The 21,944-nt window shown below is 43.4% G+C and overlaps 1 protein-coding gene across 3 annotated transcripts; it reads right to left on the minus strand.

Moving 5' to 3' along the window:
* Positions 1–12,188: 12,188 nt before the first annotated feature.
* Positions 12,189–19,342, minus strand: TENT5A (terminal nucleotidyltransferase 5A). Of its 3 annotated transcripts, none has more exons than XM_070225170.1 (3): positions 19,151–19,342; positions 18,069–18,633; positions 12,189–16,957 (listed from the first exon to the last, which is right to left on the minus strand). In XM_070225170.1, exons 2-3 carry the CDS (start codon positions 18,594–18,596, stop codon positions 16,181–16,183), a joined length of 1,305 nt encoding a protein of 434 aa, XP_070081271.1. In that variant the 5' UTR covers positions 18,597–18,633; positions 19,151–19,342; the 3' UTR covers positions 12,189–16,180. The 3 variants fall into 3 exon arrangements, with proteins under 3 accessions (XP_070081271.1, XP_001503711.1, XP_023506474.1); XM_001503661.7 differs by lacking the exon at positions 19,151–19,342 and adding an exon at positions 18,817–19,129; XM_023650706.2 differs by lacking the exon at positions 19,151–19,342 and adding an exon at positions 18,872–19,125.
* Between the last annotated feature and the right edge of the window lie 2,602 nt (positions 19,343–21,944).

The raw sequence follows: 21,944 nt of genomic DNA on the forward strand, positions 1-21,944 counted from the left end.
CATAGACCCTACCTCTACCCATAGAGAAAATCAGACTCACACAGAAAAATGATAAAATCAGTAGTCTAAACTTTTTTGATCATCCACAATAAAGGTTTGTTTACTTATTCATTGGTTTAACACACATGTGACTACACTAATGTATTATGCACAAATATAAACTTTTAGAAGGATGAGCTAAAAATAGAAAGTCTAATATTTTCTTCCTGCCCCAAAAAGAATTATCACATTTACCCAACTTTGAAGGCTTCTGGAGTCTGTATGTGAATTGTTTAGATAACAGCTCTGAAGTTCCAGGTGATTAGACAGTCCACTAGTTGGGAACAGATTATAAGTGAAGGTTTCAGGAAGCAGGTTATTTATTTAATTGTTTCTTTTTAATCACTTGAGCAAACAACAGAGACTTTTAGAATCAAAGGAGGCGTTGTAAATTTTAGGTAAAAATTTCTCAAATCTAGTATCAGCTACACAAGTAATTTGTTACAAATATCAATTAAATTACAGCCAGTCAGTAAGCATTTCTCTTTTTAATAAATCCAACTGGGTCTCGAAAAGTTTCCAGAATAAGATCTACCCAGCTATTTGTATTCAGTGGTGCTTCCTGGAAGCAGACAGCATTGTGCCGTGGTCAGGATGACCACCTTGCAAAAACAGTGTGCTTGGAGGTTAGATCTTCTGGAGTAAGCCCACTGCTCCCCCACTGGCCAGCTGTGTGTCCTTGGACAACTGCTTAACTTCTTTAAGATGAGTTCCCACTTCTACCAATGGGGATAACGATGGCATCAAACTCATAAAGTTGTCACGAGGAGTCAGTGAAAGATGTAAATCTCTAAGCACCATGCCTGAACTGGAATACCTACTCAACAAATGTTAACTGGTGATTTTGTTGTTATTGTTGTTGTAGAAAGAAAAAGAATTAAATTTGAGGGCTGGCTCCGTGGCCAAGTGGTTAAGTTCCCGCGCTCCGCTGCGGCGGCCCAGGGTTCGGATCCTGGGCGTGGACAGGGCACTGCTCGTCAGGCCACGTTAAGGCGGCGCCCCACATCCCACAACTAGAAGGACGTGCAACTAGGATATACAACTGTGTACGGGGAGGGGGGGGGGGAGATAAAAGCAGAAAAAAAAAAAAAAAAAAGATTGGCAACAGTTGTTAGCCCAGGTGCCAATCTTTGGGAAAAAAAAAAAAAAGAATTAAATTTTAAACTTAAAGAATTAGTCAAAAATATGTGTCCTGCCTGTACATTTCATTCTTTCAGTGAAGATCAAGGCAGAAAACTAGTCCAATTCCAATCTTTTGCTCACATTCTCCGCTGCTCCTCTGCCCTAGCCCACTCTCACATCATTCTTAATGGGGCAACTGAGGTGTAGAGAAGCAAAATGACTTGCCTCAAATAGCAAGGCTGATTAATGACAAAGACTGTACCAAAACTACCCAACTAGATGCATAACAGAAATACCAGTGTATTTTGGAGTAAGAAGATATGGTTGATCGTTTTACTTTTATGTAAAATGGGAGTCATAATACATATCTTAATGCTCTTGTGTTGTGCAAATTAAAAATATATATATTGCTTGTTACACAAACATAAGGTAGAAACATTATTAGAAGCCATAATTCTTAATTCTAGTTCTAATAGGTTTTACACCAATATTTTTCAAACTATAGGTGGTAACACATGATTTTTGGAATCATTTTGGCAGGTGACAACTGGCATTTTACAAAAACTAAATAGAGTAGAATAAGACAGACTAGATAAGAATAGGAGATAGCATCTATTTCTATTAGTAAGTTTCAAAATTGTTTTCTGAAAGTTTTACAGAACAATACATGTGTGATTATGTAAATATGTTTTCTCACTAGACAAAATGTTTAAAGCCACCATACCACTGGTTCCCAAATTTCTCTATGCCTCAAAATCACCCACAGAGCTTGTTAGAAATATAGACGTGCAAGGAAAGAAGAGTCTGTAACAAGCTCCACAGGGATACTGATACATGGAAACTTCAGACTCTGCACAGCACCCTTCATGAGGCAGACAAGAGAGAAAGAGGGGTCTACATTCAGACATGCTCCACAGGTTCCCCACAATTGGATGTCCATTACATTGATAAGATTTCATCAGAAAACTTTACATATTGAGAACTGCTTCAAACATCTATTGAAGAAAATGCACTGAAAACTCCCAAATACTTGATTAGATCACCAACCAAAAGGGGGCAGGAGCTGATCAATGAGTCCCTTGAATGCTTTCTACCCACCCTACAGAGTGCAGTGTTGGCCAGTCATAAATGAAACCAAACCCAGGTCTACTCTTACTTTCCCACCTGCAACTGGTAGTCTGGATATAAGCTGCTGTCATCCATTCACTCCATAAATATTTATCAAGCAGCCACTATATGTCAAGCTCTGCATTAGGAACTGGGAGTGCAATGGTGAGCAAATGGCTCTTGCCTCTGGAACTGTTTGGGCATATTCATTCCAGGCCAGGTGACAATATTCAACATGCATTACTTGAAGCACTGGTGCTTTAAAGTCTTCAGATTTACAACAAATTGCTGTTAAAAGAACTTTCGTATCCATTATCTTATTAACTCTGTATAGCAATCATCTAAATTATTTAGAGTTATTTTATATTAATCCATTGTATAGATTGAGGAAGCAAAAATCCAAAGAGGTTGAGTAACTTGTCTAAAGTTAAATAAGTTGTGATAGGTTAGAATTCAAACTCGAAAGCTTGACCCCATAGTCTGTGGTCTTTCAACCACGCAGCCTTGCCATTGCTGACCCTTCCTATTCCTGGGCTGCTGACAGATGAAGATGAGGAGTAGAACATGAGACTCAGGGCATCAGGCTCTCACAAAGCCTACTTTGCTCTCAGTGCTTCTAATTGTCTGACTGTATTATGGGAAACAGAAACTGCTCCGGATATTTCTACCATAGAGGGTTTAAATGTAGAAAGAGGGTACTTATAAAATCTTTGGAAGAGCTCACGGAGGGGGAGTCAGAGGGCCCTACTGAACTCTAGGTTTTAAAATCACACCACCATAGCTGCAGTCTAGAGATCAAAAAACTAATGCTGTCACCAATATGTACATCTACAGGAACTTGCTTGGCAGCACCAGAATGACATAAAAGACATCTCTCTGCCATATCTCAAGCAAATGCTTCCTATTAGCAAAACCTAAATCGCAGCCAGAGCCCAGATAGAAGAGAGTCTGCTAAATGGAGTTCTTTGTCTTCCAACTCCTAGGATACAGGGGAGAATACAAAAAGATGGGAAGAGATGTCAAGTGTCAATCAACAATATTCAATACTAATTTTCACTTTCTCAATACTTTCTGTGTGGCTTCTATCCTCCCCCAATCTTCCATTCCCTCTTTAAATCAAACTCTATCTTCTTGATATGCTTAAATAATTCCTCAATGATCTCTTCGTTACCTTCAATAATACTGCATGGTAAGATGCAAACCTTGACCACCTTCTTCCTCTGCTTCTTGGTCAGCATTCCATCTGTTGCCAGTCCTACTACTCCACCTTTGGAAATGAATGAAGCATCACCCTGCAGGACATGAGACCTGTACTCCTGCATAGCTACTTAAGGGCCAGATGAGACAACTGAAAATGCAGAAGAGGTAGTTCCCAAGGAGGGACACTTGACTAGTAGGAAAATAAATTGACTAGTAGGCAGATAAATTCCCCTTCCTTTCTCTCTCCTGTGCACTACTCCAAGCTACAGTGCCTCCTTGGAAACCTTCTGGAGAACTCTCTTCTGCTGATTGAACAAGCCTGCTGAATCACCTGTTGTGTTGCTTTGTGGTACACTGTGATGTAGTAGCCAGCATGTGACACAGTGTGTTGCAATGAATTACACTTGTCCCTTACCTTAACATCCTGTGACAGTATCTGGCAAATAAACCATTTGGATCATAATCACTGCCTCAGGCTCTGCTTTCTAGAGGGCCTAGGCTAAGTGACACAGATTTGGCACTATCAGCATCTGTAAAGCAGGGGTTCCGAGCAGAGCTGTGCTTCAGAAACACTTTATAAAAATTATAGATGTTCTTGCTTCACTCGAGTCTGACTAAATGAAAATTGCCAGGAATGGAGCCTGAGCATGCATGTGTTCTCTTAAGCACCATTTCAGACATACATCAACTAACACGAATACTGAACTAGAATCCAGGTCCACAGATGTGATCTTGCCCCCCAGTGATCCTGAGCTATCTACCAAGTGACAAAGAATTTTGTTGACATAGTGTATTGAGAAAGGCTTATGACATCATTAAGCAGAAGTCACAAACTAAGAGAGAAATGTTAAGGAACATGTTTGGGGTGTTTAGCTCAGCAGGTGTGATAAGCCTACAGCACAAGAAGACTAATGAACATTTTAGGAGTTATAGAAATTCATTCAGAGTTTTCTAAGAGGTTAACATGTTTAATTACACTTTACCTTTCCTTTCAGACATTTTCTTTAAAAAAAAAAAACAGATTCAAAAGCAGCCAGCTGGTAGCATGCATTGTCAGTAAGAAGTGATGTAAGCCAGGCTAATTGATCACTTTTTAAAGATTAAGTGGCCCATTCTCTGTAATAGGACATACAGAAAATAGCTTTGACAGCACTGAAGTAGTTTACTGAATTCTGACTGCCAACTGAAAATTTAAATCATGCTTATTTTTCATAAGGTAATCCACTCACAATAGGCAATTTATGTGATCTTATCCTGTGAGGAAAGCTCTGATGCTCTTCCTGAACTTCTACCTGCTGTGCTGTTATGATGCACCTGCCTTTTGGATGGAGAATTGATAGGAGAGAGTTGTAGAAGGACCTGGAGACCAATTTGCTTGTGTGTCTCAGGCAGGAAAAAGACTCTCCTCCATGTAATCACTGAATGAATTCTAAAGGCCTTTATGTCTTACAGACAAGCTTAGTCTCTCCAGCTCTCATTTTTCTCCCTTTTAAAGTGCAATAATCATAATGCTTTTGTTTTTTACTTAATTCTCAGGACTATTGTGATGATTAAATGGAAAATAAAATTATTTTGTCAAATTGGATGTGTGCCACTATTATACATTATATGGAAGGCCCGCTATGGGGAACTATTTATATCATATGACCACTCTTTTTCCTAGGGTTCACACCACCTGGGCTGAGCTGCCACTGCGTATCCTTTCTCCTGCTCTTAACTGCAGAGGATTGAGAGAAACAGCAGCACTGACAATCCACAGCCAAGGGTGGGAAGCGGAGGGCTTGGAGAGGTTAGAAGAAGAATAAGGAACAATGTGAAGTTCAAGATTGGCCTTGGAATCCTTCCTCTTCTCCTTTCCAGCTGAACAGCTAGAACTTAATCCCTCTTAGGTTCCATTTCCTTCTCAGTAGAGGAGGGAAAATCAAGACTTCCCCTATTGCATTTGGGGATTAATTTAGATGATGAATGTAAAGTGCTAAACTTTCTGACCCAGTGTAAAAACTCAACAAATGTCAGGTCTCTTCCTCCAGGTGTCCTTTTAGGTCCTTTTAGTGCATGGGGGAAAAAAACCACGAAACTTCTTATGGAGTCAGAATCCTGGGATGCACATACTCTGGTAAAAATAATATTGACAGCTGTCTATTTTATGGAAATAAAGAAAAGGTGTTTCTTTATATGGTCCTTTTTTATAGATTTCCTCAAGTGACTCTTGAAACATTAAGTTGATTCAGAAGCCCCAAATCTATCTTCTTTATAATGGGAACTTTATATGAAATGCTCAGTACTTTTTATGAAGTACACTGTTTCACTTTTCTTGATCAATCTCCCTCCCAACTCCCTTCTCATGAGAAGTGCCGTGGGTTAGGTGGGTTGGGACTCAGGACAAGATCCAGAGAATTCAAGTCAGTTTTAATGTATACAAGTGGCAAGAATTAAAGTTTGAAACTAATTTTTAAATTATTTCTTGAAGTGTGGAATCCTTATTGCACCATATTTCTAACTTATTCAGTAATTATAACATGGCACCTAAAGTCAGAAGCCTCATTTTGACCAAATGCAACAACATGGCAGGTACAGAGTCTGACAACAGGGCAGCGTTCTGAAAATGGGACACTCCTGAAAAATCAACATCAAATGGTCACAACTGGTTCCCCAGGGCAAGACTGCTTGTTCCCTGAGACTTGGCCAACTAAGCATGCCAGTGGAAATGCTGGTTGTCTCTTTTGAGAAATGGCGATGAACAGACTGCCCCTTATACATTAGCCTTCCTCAAATAGCAAAGCGCCTTTCCCACCTAATGGCCCCCCACCCTTACTTAAGATCCGAGACAAACCTCAGTCTCCGTGTTCACTGTCCTGAATATTTCTCTCAGAGACCCTCTAGCTTTGGGAGATGTGGCAGTTGATGAAAGAGAGTGTAGTCACTGCCCAGGACTACAATCCTCAATTTACCAAGTTGCCAGGTTTGGCTTGGAAGAAAGAGAACAGACCCACGGGCACTGGAAGATGTGCTTCCTGTCACTCTTACCCCTGAGCACATGCCACACAAATGCTGTCAGCACAAGCTGGCCCACTGCTCTCAAAGGCTCAAGCTCAGGAACCAAGCAGAGGTTTGAGCACCTGCCATACACATTCCCACCAAGACCATCTCTCTCCCGTTGTTTACTGCTCCTAATTTGTGTCAAGGCTGGAATTTCTCCATAGGGTTCTGCTCTGTGCTCGCTCAGTGAGCAGGCAATCTCTGAGATCTTTTTCTTATTTTAACAGTGTTCCTGGTTACTGTACACTCTTTTTACACCTTCTCTGACACTTTCCCAATTAGATATTTCATCTCACCTCTCATCCTGAACAAAATGGGATTCATTTATTCACTCACTCACTAAAATTTAACAAGCACCTCCTAGGTAGCAAGCTCTATTTCAGACACTAAGAACATAGTAGTAAATTAGGCAAAGTTCTTGCCTTTATGAATTTCATTCTATGATGACAAATAAGCCATAAATTAAGAAATAAATCAATTTATAATACAATTTCAAGTAGCAACAAATGTCATGGTAATATACATCCTAAAATCAGAAGGGTTTAGAGAGTAACTTGGTAAAAATGTTGGAGGGAAACTCTATTTTAAGTAGAAGGATCAGGGAAAAACCTCTCTGAGAAAGTAAGATTTCAGTAACAATAGCTAACAATAATAATAATAAAGTGAGGGAGCAAGAGATGCAAAAATCCTGAGGAAGAGCTTTCCAAGGAAATGGAACAACCAGCAGATGCTCTAAAGTGGGAATGAGCTTAGCCTCTCATATTCATATTTTGGCAAATTTCTTAATTTCACTGCTACTCTGTGTTTTATTTGTTTGTTCATATTCCTGTGTCACTTTTCAATTAAATCTGCTGGTGAAAACAAGCCAGTTTTGTATAACTTTGCAAATCCTCACAGAGTATCAAGCCAAGGGCATGAGAAAGTAAGTATTTATTAAATGTTTTGATGATAGAGAAAGCTGAGGATTTCTTCTACCCCATGCTGTCCAGGGGATCGCATAAATAATCAGTGACAGTTATAACTGTTCTTTAACTAAGATCTCTATGCTGACTAAATGAATACCCGGACTGACAACACAATTGGTTTTACACAAATTGGGAGGGGGTAAGGTCTGGGGTGCATGGTGCTTTTGAAGCATCTGAGAAAGGGACTTTCACAGCTCTGGAAAAAGCAGCAAAGACTAAATTGTAATAACTTCAAGATGACAGTTAACCAAAAGTGGTTACATAAGAAACATTCAAGGGAATTTTAATGTGCTGCAGAAAACAGGATTATAGGGCAATAAAATTTCAAGGTGCATTCGAGTTAAGTCCTAAAGATTTTTGCAGTGGTTTTGAAAAGAGAATGAAAGTGCCCAGGAGCTCAGGGAGAATTTTCACTTCCCTCAGCAGAAATTGCAAAACATCTACCCTAATCCTTTGCTGCAAAACAAGCAAATGGCCAGTGCCTGTCTATACAGGGGCTACCTGCGGGGAGCTCTGCCTCTGAAAGCTCCCAAGAAGGCTCATTTCACAGGCTATTCCCCTCATCCAGACTCTCCATTAGTCCACAGGGCTCTTTATGGTGCCCCATGCAGAGCTAAGCCTCGTGAGTAATTAACCCCAGGGTAGCTGAAAAATTAATTTTCAGCAAGTAAGTTCTACTTGCAAGTGGAAGCTAGCCTTCTAAAGGGCAATGGAGCAGCCTTTCACTTCTTTTGGGTCTCAGAGTCTAACACAAGGTTAAACACATAAAAGGCATTCAGCAAATATTTAATGAGTGAACCACGTTTCAAAGGGTTTGCTGCTATGGGTACCCCATGTGAACGCAGTGTTTAATGGGACCTAAAGTTAGATATTAACAAGTTATCATGTGTTCTTGACTCAAACTGTAGTAGGAAACTTTTTCAGCCTTATTTTGTAATCCTATATAGGTTAGAGGGTTGCTTGATAAAATACTGGTCTTCTAGTTAAATTTGAATTTCAGGTAAATACAGATAAGTATTTAGTATAAGTATGCCCAAAATATTACATGGGACATACTTACATTTTTTTAAAAAATTCATTGCTTATCTGAAGTTCAAATTTAACTGGGCATCCTGATTTTCTTTACCAAATTTGGCAACTCTAATTCAGCCTTTAGGCCTTGAACCTGATTGAAGTTGATTCTCTTCTTTTCTCTGATAATTGGACTCTAAAATGCAGATAGCTTAATAGTTTTTAATTATTCCCTATTAAAATGAAGAACATAGCCGTGACCTTCTTGACCTTTTTTGAAGAGATAAAGAGGAAGAAATTCCAAAGCATACATAATTTGGGATTAATGCATAGAATGGCATTACCCATAATGCCTTGTGTAGTTCATTATGTTGAATTTTGCTAAAAGAAGAAGAAAAAAATAAAAGAATAGGGTTTCAGCAGTTTTCTAATGACATGGCCAGATGATGCCACAAAATCTTGGCATTACTGATAAGTACAGACTGTGCTGGAAAATCAATAGTTTCTGAAGGGGATCCTGAAGGGAACTTTCCATTATTGAGGTTAGAAATAACTTAGCCCCATACTCATAAATTCCTGCAGTTCAGGGCGCTCTGCGTCCCTAAGCAAAAAAGCACAGGCCTTGTCCTAACTTCATAAACTGCTAAGCTGGAATTACTGCTTTTAAAAATTGCTAAGGGTATCTACTTTACAAAACTGCATTTTTAACGATTTCTAATGCCAATGATTGAGTTGAGAAAGTAAATATAAGAACAAGCGTGCCTTCACTTTAAGAAAGCCTGATACGCTAAAAGAGAAGTTTAGATAAGCAGATAAATTATGGAAGTGGCTATTTACATTAAATAATAATTCATTTCAACACTCCACTAAATATTAGACTCCACTAGTATTTAAAAATATATATATAATAACTCCCTCACAAAGAGTTCCTAAACAACTTTCCAAAGTTTTTCGTATATTTGAGCTGTGAAATTTTAGCCCCTTACTCATGTTAGAACTCCAAATAAATATCCACACAATGGTTTGTGGTTACATGGAGTATCCTCCTTCTTTAAAATTCTAAGGTAATATGAATTCCTCTTACTCTTCTACAGCAGAACATTGCCTATAGAACTTAACTCTCTTCAACCCCCTTCCTTCTCCCTAAAACTTGTAGGTAAAGTGTCTCCAAACCTTTGGAGCAAAACACATCATCCTATTTTCACTCATTTGCTCTCCTAACACTTTAAGTACAGAAGACATTAAAAAATAAAATTCACTATTCACTATTATTTTTACAAATGGAATCACTGCCCTAGAAATAGCAAGGAAGGGTCATTTTCTCAATCTTCACTTTTTAATAAACTTTTAATTTGAGAATAGTTTTAGATTTACAGAAAAATTGTGAAGATAGTACAGAGAGTTCCCATATTTCCTACACCCACTTTCCCTGTTGTTAAGATCCTACATTAGTTATGGCACATTTGTCACAATGAAAAAACTGATATTGAAACATTATTTCAACAATATTTTATTCAGATTTCCTTCGGTTTTACCTAACGCCCTTTCCTGTTCCAGGATCCCATCCAGGCCACCACACCACATTTAGTCGTCAGGGTTCCTTAGGCTCCTCTTGGCTGTGGCGGTTTTCAGATCTTCCTTGCTTTGATGATTTAGGGGAGTATTAGTCCAGTATTTTATAGAATGCCCCTCAATTTAGATTTCTCTGGTGCTTTTTTCATGATTAAACTAGCCTTGTAGGTTTTGGGGAGGAAGACCACAGACGTGAAGTGTCATTTTCATCACATCATAACAAGGGCACAGCCTACTATCATGACTTATCACTGTCAATGTTGACTATGATCACCTGGCTGACACAGTCAGGGTTCTCCACTGGGACATTACTCTTTCTTCACCCATCTCCATATTGGACACGTTGGAAGGAAGGCATTATACACAGCCCACACTTAAGACGTGGGGAGTTAATCTCTACCTCCTTGAGGGGCAGTATTTACATAGATTATTTGGAATTCTGCACAGGAAATTTGTCTCTTTGCCGCCATTTATTTATTCATTCAATCATCTATTTCCACCTGTGTGGATTCATGAATATTTTTAACTTTGGGCTATAACCCAACACTACTTATTATTTTGTTGCTGAATTGTTCTATTGACATGCCCCTCATCGTTACGGTTTTTAATCTTTTTTTTTTTTTTTTTTTTTTGCCCATCGTTGCTTTCTGGAACTACAAGATGCTCCAATTCCTCTAGTGTATTTTCTCTGCCAGCCTTAGATACAGCCATTTTTCCGAGGAGACCTGGTTCCATTTTTTTGGAGCATGGCATTAGAAACCAAGATCTGGGCCATACTGGGTGAAAGCTAATCATTTTAAAAATCATTTCTCCTCCCCCTCTCCCACCTGAAAGCATTTGCCACTAGATTGAAGGACATTCATATCATTTATTTCAAACTTTGTTCTAAGAAGGAAATTACAGTTTTATTTCTGAAGTATTTGATGATTTTAACAGTCTTATTCTACTTTACATTTAAAGACTATGATTTTAATTTCCTTGTTTTTGCTTTTTGAACATTAATTTTTGTCTTTTTTTTTTTCTTAAAGGAACTGAATGTTTAGGAAAATAAATTCCTAAGGAAAGAAAGGGTGGGTTACTGCTCTCCAAGCTTAGTTAGGTGCAACCTGGCAATTCAACCAGAAATAGCAGGGTGTATCTAACTCTAGGAGGAGCTTAATATATACTGTCCTTATTCAACCCTTGTTTAAAAAGAACTGTGTGATGACCACAGACATGGGAGGGATTGGTTGTAGAAGGATAAAGAGGTCGCAACAAAGGAAGAAGAGAAAGACACACAAATACCATTATCAAGCCAAATAACCACCTTGTATTTTTACGATGTATGTGTGAGGGAAGCTGGCTTTTAATACCAGGAGTGGCTCTATCATAGACGCAGCATCAAACATGCATTCTAGCCAACATCAGGACTTTAAACGGTTTTAAAAACCACAAGTATGTCCTACAGAAGCCTAAGCTTACCAAATTCTCATGCTACTAGAGTTAAGAAAGTCTCCAAAATTACACAAAGAAAAAATTTAGTTAATAAATAAATGTATGTCCCCTGGTGATCTGAAAAGGTGAGACTACACTGAATGCTAATCAAACGGGTGATTTCTTTGCACCTAGCACATGCACCCACACAAAGTACAATATATTAGATCCTAAAATTACTCTCGCTTTCACCTCCTCTTCCAATTACTGGCTTCCAATACTTACTCCCAAAGTAAACACTCTGAATAACACTACAGAGCCCCAAACAGATAATATATATAACCACTGATGACTGAGTCTCAACACTTGGACTACTCACGCAAACCCAGAGCCACTCAGGGCCACTGGAGCCCGGTAGTCCAGAGTCATGAGTCTCTACCGATACTGGAAAACAGTTCTAACTCCTGGCTCACTTAACACTGCGAAGTTAATACCCAGATAACAATTTTTGGCACCCCTTTAGCTAGATTCTTTTGGAGCTCATTGAGCCAGAGATGGGCTGGCAGAAAGCTGGATGTTTTAACTTATTGTTCTCCAACTAGGAAGTTGCTGAAGGCTAGTCTTCTCCAAATACTGCCTTGTCTTTTCTCATGGACGTGGGCTGGGATTCAGAGGACACGGTCTTTTACCAGTGCACACACCGAAGACAACAGACACAAATCAATAGAAAAAAATAACTTCTTTTTATTTACAAAAACCAAAAAAATCCAAATATTGGATGCTGTAAACAAAATTCACAATCTGTTCCCTCTAGCACTGATTCAAACACGTCAGTTTTTAAGAGTCCATTCTCCATCAACTCCTTTTCTGCCTGTGACACAGTCTAAAGTCAAAATATTCCAGAAGAGTGACCCAAGGTATAGCTTGCCGCAACAGGACGTCTCAGAGCAGGCAGTGGTTGGAGAGAGGGTGGAGGGAGAGACAGCCAGCGGGCAGGGCCTCCTCCATTCCGCAAGGCTTTGCAGCAAGTCTTGCCAAGTTACCTTGACATCTTCCAACTTTGTACTTTTACCATGTGCTTTGTTAGCAAGCCATTATTACAACAAAATAATACATAGAGATTCTTTCTTAGCACTGAAAAAGCTATGCTATAAGAAATCTTAAAGAAAGATTATACTCAGGTGCTATATACGAAATTACCTTTTTTTTGGCTTTTTGGTTTCATCTAACACACTTTGTCTTCAAACAACAAAAAAGCTTATTTTGGAACTGCTGACGGCTTTCAACATAATACATTTCATTTACAAAATGGTTCATAATATTTATTTGACAAGCATTGCATTCAAAACAACTTTATGCACAGTAAAGCTACCGATGACAAGCAAACAGAAAGGGGTGGCAAAAACAGCAGGTTTACTTTCTTTGCACTTCCTCCTTGGCTTGGCTTACAGATTTCTTCCATCCTTGCATTTTGGGAGCCACGTTAAAATAGTCCACCCAGTTCCAAAGTGAGCAGATACTAGATCCCATTTCTGGAAAGGAAAAGTCCATCTTGATGTAGGACTTTTTGAGGCAACTAGATTTACTGCCAATGAAGTAAACTGCTTAAAAGGGCACTGTCACAGGTTAAGTGTTCTCTGACATGCCAGACCGGACAGGAGAGAAGGGCCTCGGAAGGTAAAACTTCTTCCTGTTTGAAGGTAACAGCACACTAGGCCAGGTAAACACACAGCAAACGAATCACAGGCACTCATCAGGAGTTGAGAGCTATTCTTGTCTCTGACCTATACACACGGCTCTCTCTCGTCAGACATTCAAAGTTTTAGGCCACACATCCACAAAGAGAGACATATATTCCACTGTTTGTTCAACTACATAGGCACAAGACTATAGTACATACAAAAGAGAAATAAATTATATAGGTCTTAAAGTAAATGCTGAAGATAGAACAGGTTGAAGCCTGTTCTATCTGAATGCCAGGTGCTGGCACTTCCAACTATGCTACCAACCCTGGAGTAAGCAAGAAAAGAACATCAATAGTCTAGAAAATAAATGAAAAGGATATTGTCAAATAAGGCTCCTCCAAACAAAAATCTGTGTCATAAATTAACAGCAGGTTGTTGCTATGGCAGAGCCAGAGATCTCTGGATTCTTTATAAAATAGTGGACGACTCATTTGTAAAAAGTTACCATGAGAAGGAAGAAGGCAGATCACCAGCTGCTCCTACATTCCCAAGCATTTCATTAGTTTTCTTTTAGAAAACTTTGAGAAAGTTAAGTAGGCAGAGCTCTGGTTTCTGACAGCTAAGTATCAGGCTTAATCTGCAAATGGAATAATATTTCCTGGGAATTCACAACTAATATTTCAAACCCAGGGCTGGAGTGAGGGAGACTGAGCCAACATGGGAGAAGAAAGAGTTCCCTAGGAAACAGTGAGTGGCAGTACAGTAGCTGTTACAGCTTGGACAGAATTCACAGGGAAGCTGCTACAGCAAACCCATCAAGTTCCTGTTAAGGTTTCAAAAAAAAAATGTGCAAAAGGTAGTTCAGATGGATTAACCTAGCACTGAGCATCCGAGTGATGCTCAGATAAGAAACAAACAAATTACACTGCCAATAGGATGATGCTATTTTCTTCCCCAATCCCTCTCACTGATGACAAAAATCTGGCTGGTTCTTCAGAGGAATTATCATAGTAAGCAGTCATCCACTAGAGTCGGGAGGCATTATGTGGCTGTTTCACAATACAAAGGGAAGGTTTTTAAGTGTTAGTTTTGTTTTTAACAAATGCATTTTCAGAGGCCAGTGTCCAAAGGAATTAAGGGCTGGGACAAGGGATGGTTTTAGGATTAATTAGCTGTCATTGAACTGAAATAGTAATGCTAGTTCATTTCACAAAGGTATAACTAGTCTCTCGGGAAAGAGAAAATAAAGTTGGATTTGATTCAATGCAAAGTGACTGAATTTAAAGTACAGTACTAAATATTTAAATGCAGTGTGACAACCAGATCAAAGATACTTCATATTGGCATGAATTTATAAAATTTTATATATAATATATATCTCATATATAAATTTTAAGCAATTGTGCAAATACTCTTTAAAAAGGGTCATTTCACATTTACTAAATTCTAGTGGTCCTGGAATGCAGAATGCATTCAATAAAAAGTTCATTTAATATTAATAAGTAGTGTTCAGATCATCAGAAATTCTTTTTTAGCAGTCAGGGATTTAAATAGACTATCATTGATCCATGAGCCACTGGATTACACGCCATGGAGGCATGTAAGTATTACAAAAAATTAAAGGGTTCAAATTGTCAAAATGGCAGTTTCACATAAAAAAAGAGTGCTCTGCCAAACAAATATTCTCCCATTTGTGGAATTCTATGGCTCACAAAAAGAAAGAAAAAAAAAAACACTCACTAAAAATGTATAATCTCTGCTCTTCCTATCAAATATATTACTTGTTTTTCTCCTTCATTTGCTTTAAATTTTTTAGATGTGGGTTTTAATTCACCACTGCGATATGCCCACGTCTCCTGTCAACCTGTCGAAAACATAAAAGCACACACTATTTAAACATTTCCTATTTGCTACATTATTCTAGACCATAATCAATGTATTGTGTGTATATATACAGATCGCAAATATGTATATATACACACATAATATACACACACATACACATGTACCTATGATAAGATCACACCAACAATGTTAACTTTATACAAGTATTTGCCAAGAAAAAATAGGGCATTTCCTCCACCATTCACAAGCTTATGTGTTGTTTTATTTTCTTCTTGAGTCCCTGATAAAATAATCATTAAACCACAAAATTTTTCCACTTCAAATTTTCAGAAGGCAACAGGCACTTTGATGGATATTAGTGTGTAACAAATATAGTAACTCTTTATATATTCTACTATATCTCTTCTACTTGGGTATTTTTATCTGTTACATCTTTGGTCCTTGAGCATACATACTTTCTTTGCTACAGCTGTTTTTGCTTGCACTTTCACATTTGAAAAATGCGAGCTATGAACGCAGCTGGAAATAATGGATTGTGCCATCATAAGTTCTGCTGTTTGTTATGAGAACAGCACCAACCTACTACTGTTCATTAGGAGCAAGCCATTTCTGTCAGCACAACAGAAGAGTTCACAGAAAGCACTTGCTGCGAGCCTCAAATAGCAAGCCCCGTGCTGGAGTTCCCCTTCTTTCTGTGTTATTGTTACTATCTGAACTCCTGAATCGGTAATTAAGTTGGGGTGAGACCTTTCTGTTTTTCGCTCCGTATTTTCCCTTTTGTGAATTCTATCTCATAAGAAAGTCTCCACTAATTTTTTTTCCTATGGCAAAGCTATGGGAGCAGGTACTGCAAACCCATGTTGTCATTGAACATTTTTTCCCTTGTTATTTTAGGAGAACATGGCTGCTTTTGGTAACAGGTCTCTTTTGTTTTAGGACAAAATCCAATTTGGTAGGAGGATCAGGTGGGAGAGCTGTAGGTGGGAAACGATCACTTCCAGAGCACGCTCCCGTACCTACGCAAAGATCCACGAGCTTTGCCACGCTTAAAACCAGGAGCAGATCACTGCACAAAAGACATCCCTAATCAGGGCTGGGTCACTCAGCCTTTTTTTTTTTCTTTTTTGTTTTCCTCCTATCTTGTCTGAAATGGCTTCCCCACAGGACACTTTTAAATGATTCTTAATTGCAGGGTAGCCAAGTGGAGTATGTCTGCTGCTGGCATGTGAATACAGGCTGGACCTGTGCAATGTAGTAATTGCTAAAGTTGGCATCTGCTACATAGGGGGCCGGCTGGTAATAGCAAGTGACATTAGCCACGTTAGGGATGACATTTTGGTCAGCTAGAACCCGGATAGCCAGCATGGTGATGAGGTTTAAAGTCTGTCTTCTTTCATGTCCCATCAGGCACACCGTGCTTTCATTCACCACTCCGTGAAGCGTCATCAGATAGTCATACTTGCGGTCTTCCAACCCCACAAAGTGGTTCTGCAAATAGGACTCCAGTTTTCTCTGCTGCTCTCCAATGTCTGAGAAGTCGATGAAAAACCGGGAACACATGTACCTCTGCAGGGTCTTGATCTCATCAGAGGCGGGCCTAAAGCCCCTCACCAAGAGGTTGCAGTACTTAAGCAGGCCTCCCCCTCTGATTTCTTCTGGGTTCCTGGTGGCAATGATCTTGTTACAAAGGTGATCAAAAGCTTCGTGGAAATCGCCGTAGACACTTTCTCCAATTATTGTGGGGTGAAATGTTTCAGTCATCGGGTTCTCTGAACATTCGTAAAAGAGGAGCAGAGAGTCTAATTTGATTTGAAAAGAATCTACACTAAATTCAAACTGCCTCCGGAGGGAATCCACAAATTTCAGTTCCACATTTTTGCCACTGTTGTTCGACAGGGATATAAGACTCCATCGGTCAGAGTCATTGCACACTTTAACCATTTTCTGCACATAAGCTTCCTACAATTTAAAAGATAAAACAAGAAGATGAGCGAACCTAGAAAAAAATAATAAATAAATAAATACATCCTCTTCACAGCTGAGAATTATTTTGATCCGTCTCTTTTTTTGTTTTGTCAAGTTTCAGCAAAACACTACCTACAGACTTAAACAGTCTTCTGGAAACAGAAAAAAAAAAATACCTTTAACGAGTAGTTCTACCGTCTGGGAAAGAGACTAGAAATAATAGTTTGAGGCTTTTGGCAGACGCAGCACAGTACCAAGAGGTTGTCATGTCTGACTTTTGATAGGTTATTTTTTGAAAACGGTCATATAGGTACAATATTCACACAATACTCAAAACACAAGAAGGCATACAGTGGAAAGTTAGTCTGCCTCTCACCCTTGTCCCTAGTCACTCAGCTACTCTCCCCCTGAGGCGACCCAGTGATCAGTATCTTGTACGCCCCACCAGGGGTACTCTGCAGTTGCAATCAAATATGAACTAAGTTAGGGCATTCCGGGAGGCTGAACCTTCAGACCATTTTAACTAATTAAATAAAACGCTCATTGAACCAAAGTGGGGAGGGAGGGGCACCCACCATACCCTTAACACAGGAATCAACCCGGAGAAGCTCCATATATATCCTAAACACACAGAATCAGCGGAATGCAGCTGAGAAGTCTACTCACATCTTCCAATACAATAAAAAGCCCGTTGACTAGGTTCTGCTTAAGGCTGCCGTTTTCCCAAAGACTCGATCATAGAATGACTCAGAAAAAATTATTTGCATCGTTTCATTCCTCAACGTATCAGAATCTACTCTGGGCAAGACCAAAGCAAGGAAAGCCAACAGTTAAATAATAAGGAGAAGGAAGTGAAGGGGGGGGGGAGGCAGAAGAGGAAGCTGGAGAAGAGTCGTGGCGCTGAAGCACCAAGTAAACAGAAATGCTCAACACCGTCCACGCACCTTAGTCGACTCATTTAAAAACATCAAAACCAAAACAAATGAGCGCGCCCACACCCGTCACGGCCGCAGATCTGTGGCATCCATCCGCAGCCCCCCGCCCGGCGCGCACGGCCCGGCACGGGCGCGCGCCCAAGCCCCTCTCCCCACCTCGGGGGCTTTACCTTGAGCGTGAGTGGCGTGATCTTTTCCTTGTTCACCCCTTCGGGTAAGAAGTCCAACAGGCAGTCCAGCACGACGTCCTTCACAGTCTGAAACTCCTCTTCCCCGCGCAGGTCGGCGCAGAAGATGAGGTCCAGGTCCTTGTAGCCCAGGCCGCTGTCCTGGTGCAGGACGTGGCTGGCGGCCGAGCCGTTGAGGCGCACGTCGCGGACGCCGATGCGCTTCTCCGCCAGGCGCCGCCGCACCACCTTCACGATCAGGCTGGGCTGCAGCTCGAGCGTGGGGAAGTTGCCGCGCCCGTGGATCGGGATGGTCTCGCTCAGGATGCCGTCCAGCCGCTGCACTTGCTCCCAGTTCAGCACGTTGCAGTGCGCCGTGGGGCTTTCGCAATAGTCCAGGCAGTGCCCGCCGAAGCCGCCGCCGCCGCCGCCGCCGAAGTCGCCGCCGCTGAAGTCGCCGCCCGGGGGGATGTAGGGGCCGCCGGCCAGCTCGTCCTCGGCCATAGCAAAGTACCCTTCGCCCTCCGCCATGAAATGCCCGCCGAACACCACTTGGCCCTGGTCAGTCCTAAAAGAAAAAAGGGGGAAGGAGCGCGGTGAGGACGCGCGGCGGCGGACAGGGGCTCACGGAGGGAAGAGCGCGCTCCCTCCCCGGCTCGCCCCCGGACTGGGGGCTCCTCGGAGACTCTCCCTCCCCGGGCCCCCGCGGTCCCCAGCCGCGCGCGCCGCGCCCCGCAGAGCAGCCCCGCACCAAAAGTATCTCTGATGCATCTGGAAAGCGCAAGCGGGAGTCCCGTCTGTGTCACCTGGAGGTGGCCGCCCCTTCTAGGAGCGCAGCGAGCGAGGACCCGCAAGGCGGCAACACTTCCAGGAGCGGCGAGTGCGCTCCCGGCAGCGGCGAGCGACCTAGTCCTGCCCAGACCCCCGCGCCTGCGATGGCCGCTCCCGCCCCTCGCCCCCGCCCGCGCCGCTGCCGCCTCAGCTGCCGTGGCCCCGGAGGTGGCGGCTCCTGCTGCCGCGGCCGCCGCCGCTCACGCTCCCGTCTCTGGAGCCTTAGCAGTTGTGCAGGGAAAGGGCTTCAGTACTTTTTTTATACCGGGCCTCTCTGCGCTTCCGGGGCCCCGCCGCGGCGCGCTCGCCACACCCTCCTCATCTGCATAGGGCGCCGCCCCCCGGCCCGCCGCCGAGCCGGCTGTGCTGCGCGCCGCGGGGCGAGCGGGCCCGGGCGAGCGCGGCCGGCCGGGGCTGCGTGTCTGCGTGTGGGTGCCCTCAGACGTGTATTTGATTCGTGCAGGCGCCCCCGCCCCCGCCTCTTTTCTTTTTCCGCAACTTAAAATGCTGAAGAGTCAGAAGTGGCCCTGAGAACCGGATCACGACTAAAATCACTCAACTGCAGAAACTTCCCCAACATAAAATCCTCGCCGGAGACAGCGCGTCCACAGAGCTTCCCGCTGGGGCTCGGGAGGTTCTGCACGGCCCCCCCTTAAACCGGGTGTCCGCGCGCCCTTTACTCCATTCACGAGCCCGGGCCCGGCGTGAACTGAGGTCACTCGTTCACGTGAACCCGTCTCCGCGCGTGAGCAGAAGGGCTCGTGATAACTGGCTTTCGATTCTCGAAACCTCTGAGAGCGCCGGGGAGCGGGGGGAGCCGGCGGAGTGGCGGGGCGGGGCGCGCGCGGGCGGGCGGGAGGCCGGCTCGTGCGCACGGGCGGCGGGGGCGGCCCAGGGCCGGGGCCGGAGCGAGGCGCGGGGAGCGCGGCCGCCGTGTCGCCAAAGAGCCGCGGGGGTCCGGACGCCCGGCGCCTTCTCCCGGAGACCCGAAGGCGCGGGCGCGCGCGTCGCCCTGCGCGAAGGTTCGCCTTTTCAAGTGTTCCCATGCCAGCGGGAAATTCTTTCGTTTTCCACCAAACGTTAAAGTACCAGCTTAAAGGATGGAAGAGTTTCCCCCCAGCTTCAGTCGCTGGGGCAGAGCGACGGGTGCGCATGGTCCCCCGGCGCCCCAGAGCTCGCCCCAGCGTCTTGGCTAGAAAAGCGCCCCCTTTCTTCGGCTTCTGCTCCGGCCGCCCGCGCCTCTGCCGGCGCGGCCTCGGAACTTTCCTTCCCGTCGGGGAGGCTCGCGCGGCGGGGGCGGGGCGGGGCGGAGGGAGGGTGCCGGAGCCCCGGGTACTCGGTCTCGCGACCCCGCGCGACCCCGGCCGCCCAGCCTGCAGGGAGAACAGGCCGCCCCCTGAAGTGGGGAGCCCCGGCCCAGTCAGCAGCGCTCTGCGCGGGACGGGCGACGGTCACCCGCGGAGCATCCAGCTGCGTGACAACGCCGCCCCCTGCCGGTGCCCTGCTGAGCCGCGTCCCCAAGCGGAGAAACCGGCTGGACCGTAGAGGCAGTGACCCTTCGGCGCCAGGCCTAGCGCCGTGGGGGGTCGGGGAAGGGACGCTAGGACAACCACTCAATTCTCATAGGCCCATCGCCTCCTCAAAAGCACACTCAGGTACCCCCCACCCCCGTCCAGCCAGCACGTATGACTCCTTCCATTCTATCTGCGCATGCAGAAAAATTGCGTATATGTGTATAGATGTATGTGGTTTGACCACCCGTTATGTGCCAGGCACGCAGCTAAGCGCTCAGGATTTAACAATGACTACGTTTCACACAGTCTAGTGGGCATGACTGGCAACTACATAATTAGGTTCAACCGTACTTGTATTAGGACAGAAGTATGTTCCATCTGACAGGAGTGGAGGGCTTCCTAGGATTGGAGGATCTGGGGAGGGAAGACCAGAAGAGAGGTGTCGTTTGAATTGGATCTTGAAAAGTGGACTTGCCTTCGATAGTTGAGAAAGGAGGAAAAGCCATTATCAACAAAAAGAAGAGTATAAGAGAATTAAAGAATGAGAAAGGATGTACAGACCAACATGGTAAGAAAGGAGATAGGCAGTACGTTTAGGTGTGGTTTGTGGGCTTCTGGGAACTTATTCAGCCCCTCTGGGCTGTACCTGCTTAGCTCTTTACACATAAAACCTCATTTAATCTGCAGTTCAGGAAGGTATTCTGTGTCATAGGGATTTGGAACCAGGAACCAAGACGTAAAGAGATTTGCCCAAGTTTCGCAGCTAATAAGTGGTGGAGTCAGGCCTTGAACACAACCCGTTTGACTGTGAGTGCTCTGTAGCTGTCATTTTCAGGAACTCATGTCTGTAGCTTACCAGTCCCTTCTCATTGGAAGGCAAGACAAGTCCAAATAGCAAAAATATTTGAAAGAAAAAGAAAAGACCTGTTAAAAATGTTTCCTTCAAAGGCCAATATGAATTCTGCCTCATCTTAAAACCAGGCCAGAGGAGTAGATCATGTTTAGATATGCTGCACTAAAAATAACGGTTTAGCCCCACTGCCGTTATTTTGTACTTTATTTTAACCTTCCTCAAAAAGTGGGAATGAAAAAGCAGAAGAGTCTCAGAGCTGGTGAGCACCTGTGCTTCATGCCTGCCCAGGATTTTGTTCTGTGGGACTAAAGGAATCTGCATTTTAGCAAGCTGCCCGTGTGATCCTGATGCAAGGGCCCAGCCACACTTGCACTGCACTGACAACAGCCTCTGCAGCCTGGTTCTCGATGGGGGACCCTCTCCCAGGCCGAGGCTGCTCTCCTCTGCCCAGCCAGGCTCTTGGCCTCTCCCAGGAATGGAGGGCATGGCTGAGCGGCAGAGGTAGAGCACGAGGCCAGATACAGAGGGCCTGAGATGCATCAGACCCTGAGTGGGGAAAAGCTGACTCTCAGCAGCAGTGAGGCAAGACCCTTCTCCCAAGCTGCCAGGGCTTTGTGGCTGATACTTCCTTAACCCTTTAACAAAGCAGTCCCACTGTGTTCTGCCTTCACGGTAACCTTC

This window comes from Equus caballus, chromosome 10, assembly GCF_041296265.1.
Source record: "Equus caballus isolate H_3958 breed thoroughbred chromosome 10, TB-T2T, whole genome shotgun sequence".
Lineage (NCBI taxonomy): Eukaryota > Metazoa > Chordata > Mammalia > Perissodactyla > Equidae > Equus > Equus caballus.

Bases quoted from the DNA above. Each gene is read 5' to 3' on its own strand.
- TENT5A (XM_001503661.7), bottom strand. From the start codon at position 18,836: ATGCATCAGAGATACTTTTG. The intron at 18,634-18,816 runs GTGCGGGGCTGC...TTTTTCTTTTAG, and splicing joins ATGCATCAGAGATACTTTTG to GACTGACCAGGGCCAAGTGG. The intron at 16,958-18,068 runs GTAAAGCCCCCG...TTTAAATTGTAG, and splicing joins TCACGCCACTCACGCTCAAG to GAAGCTTATGTGCAGAAAAT.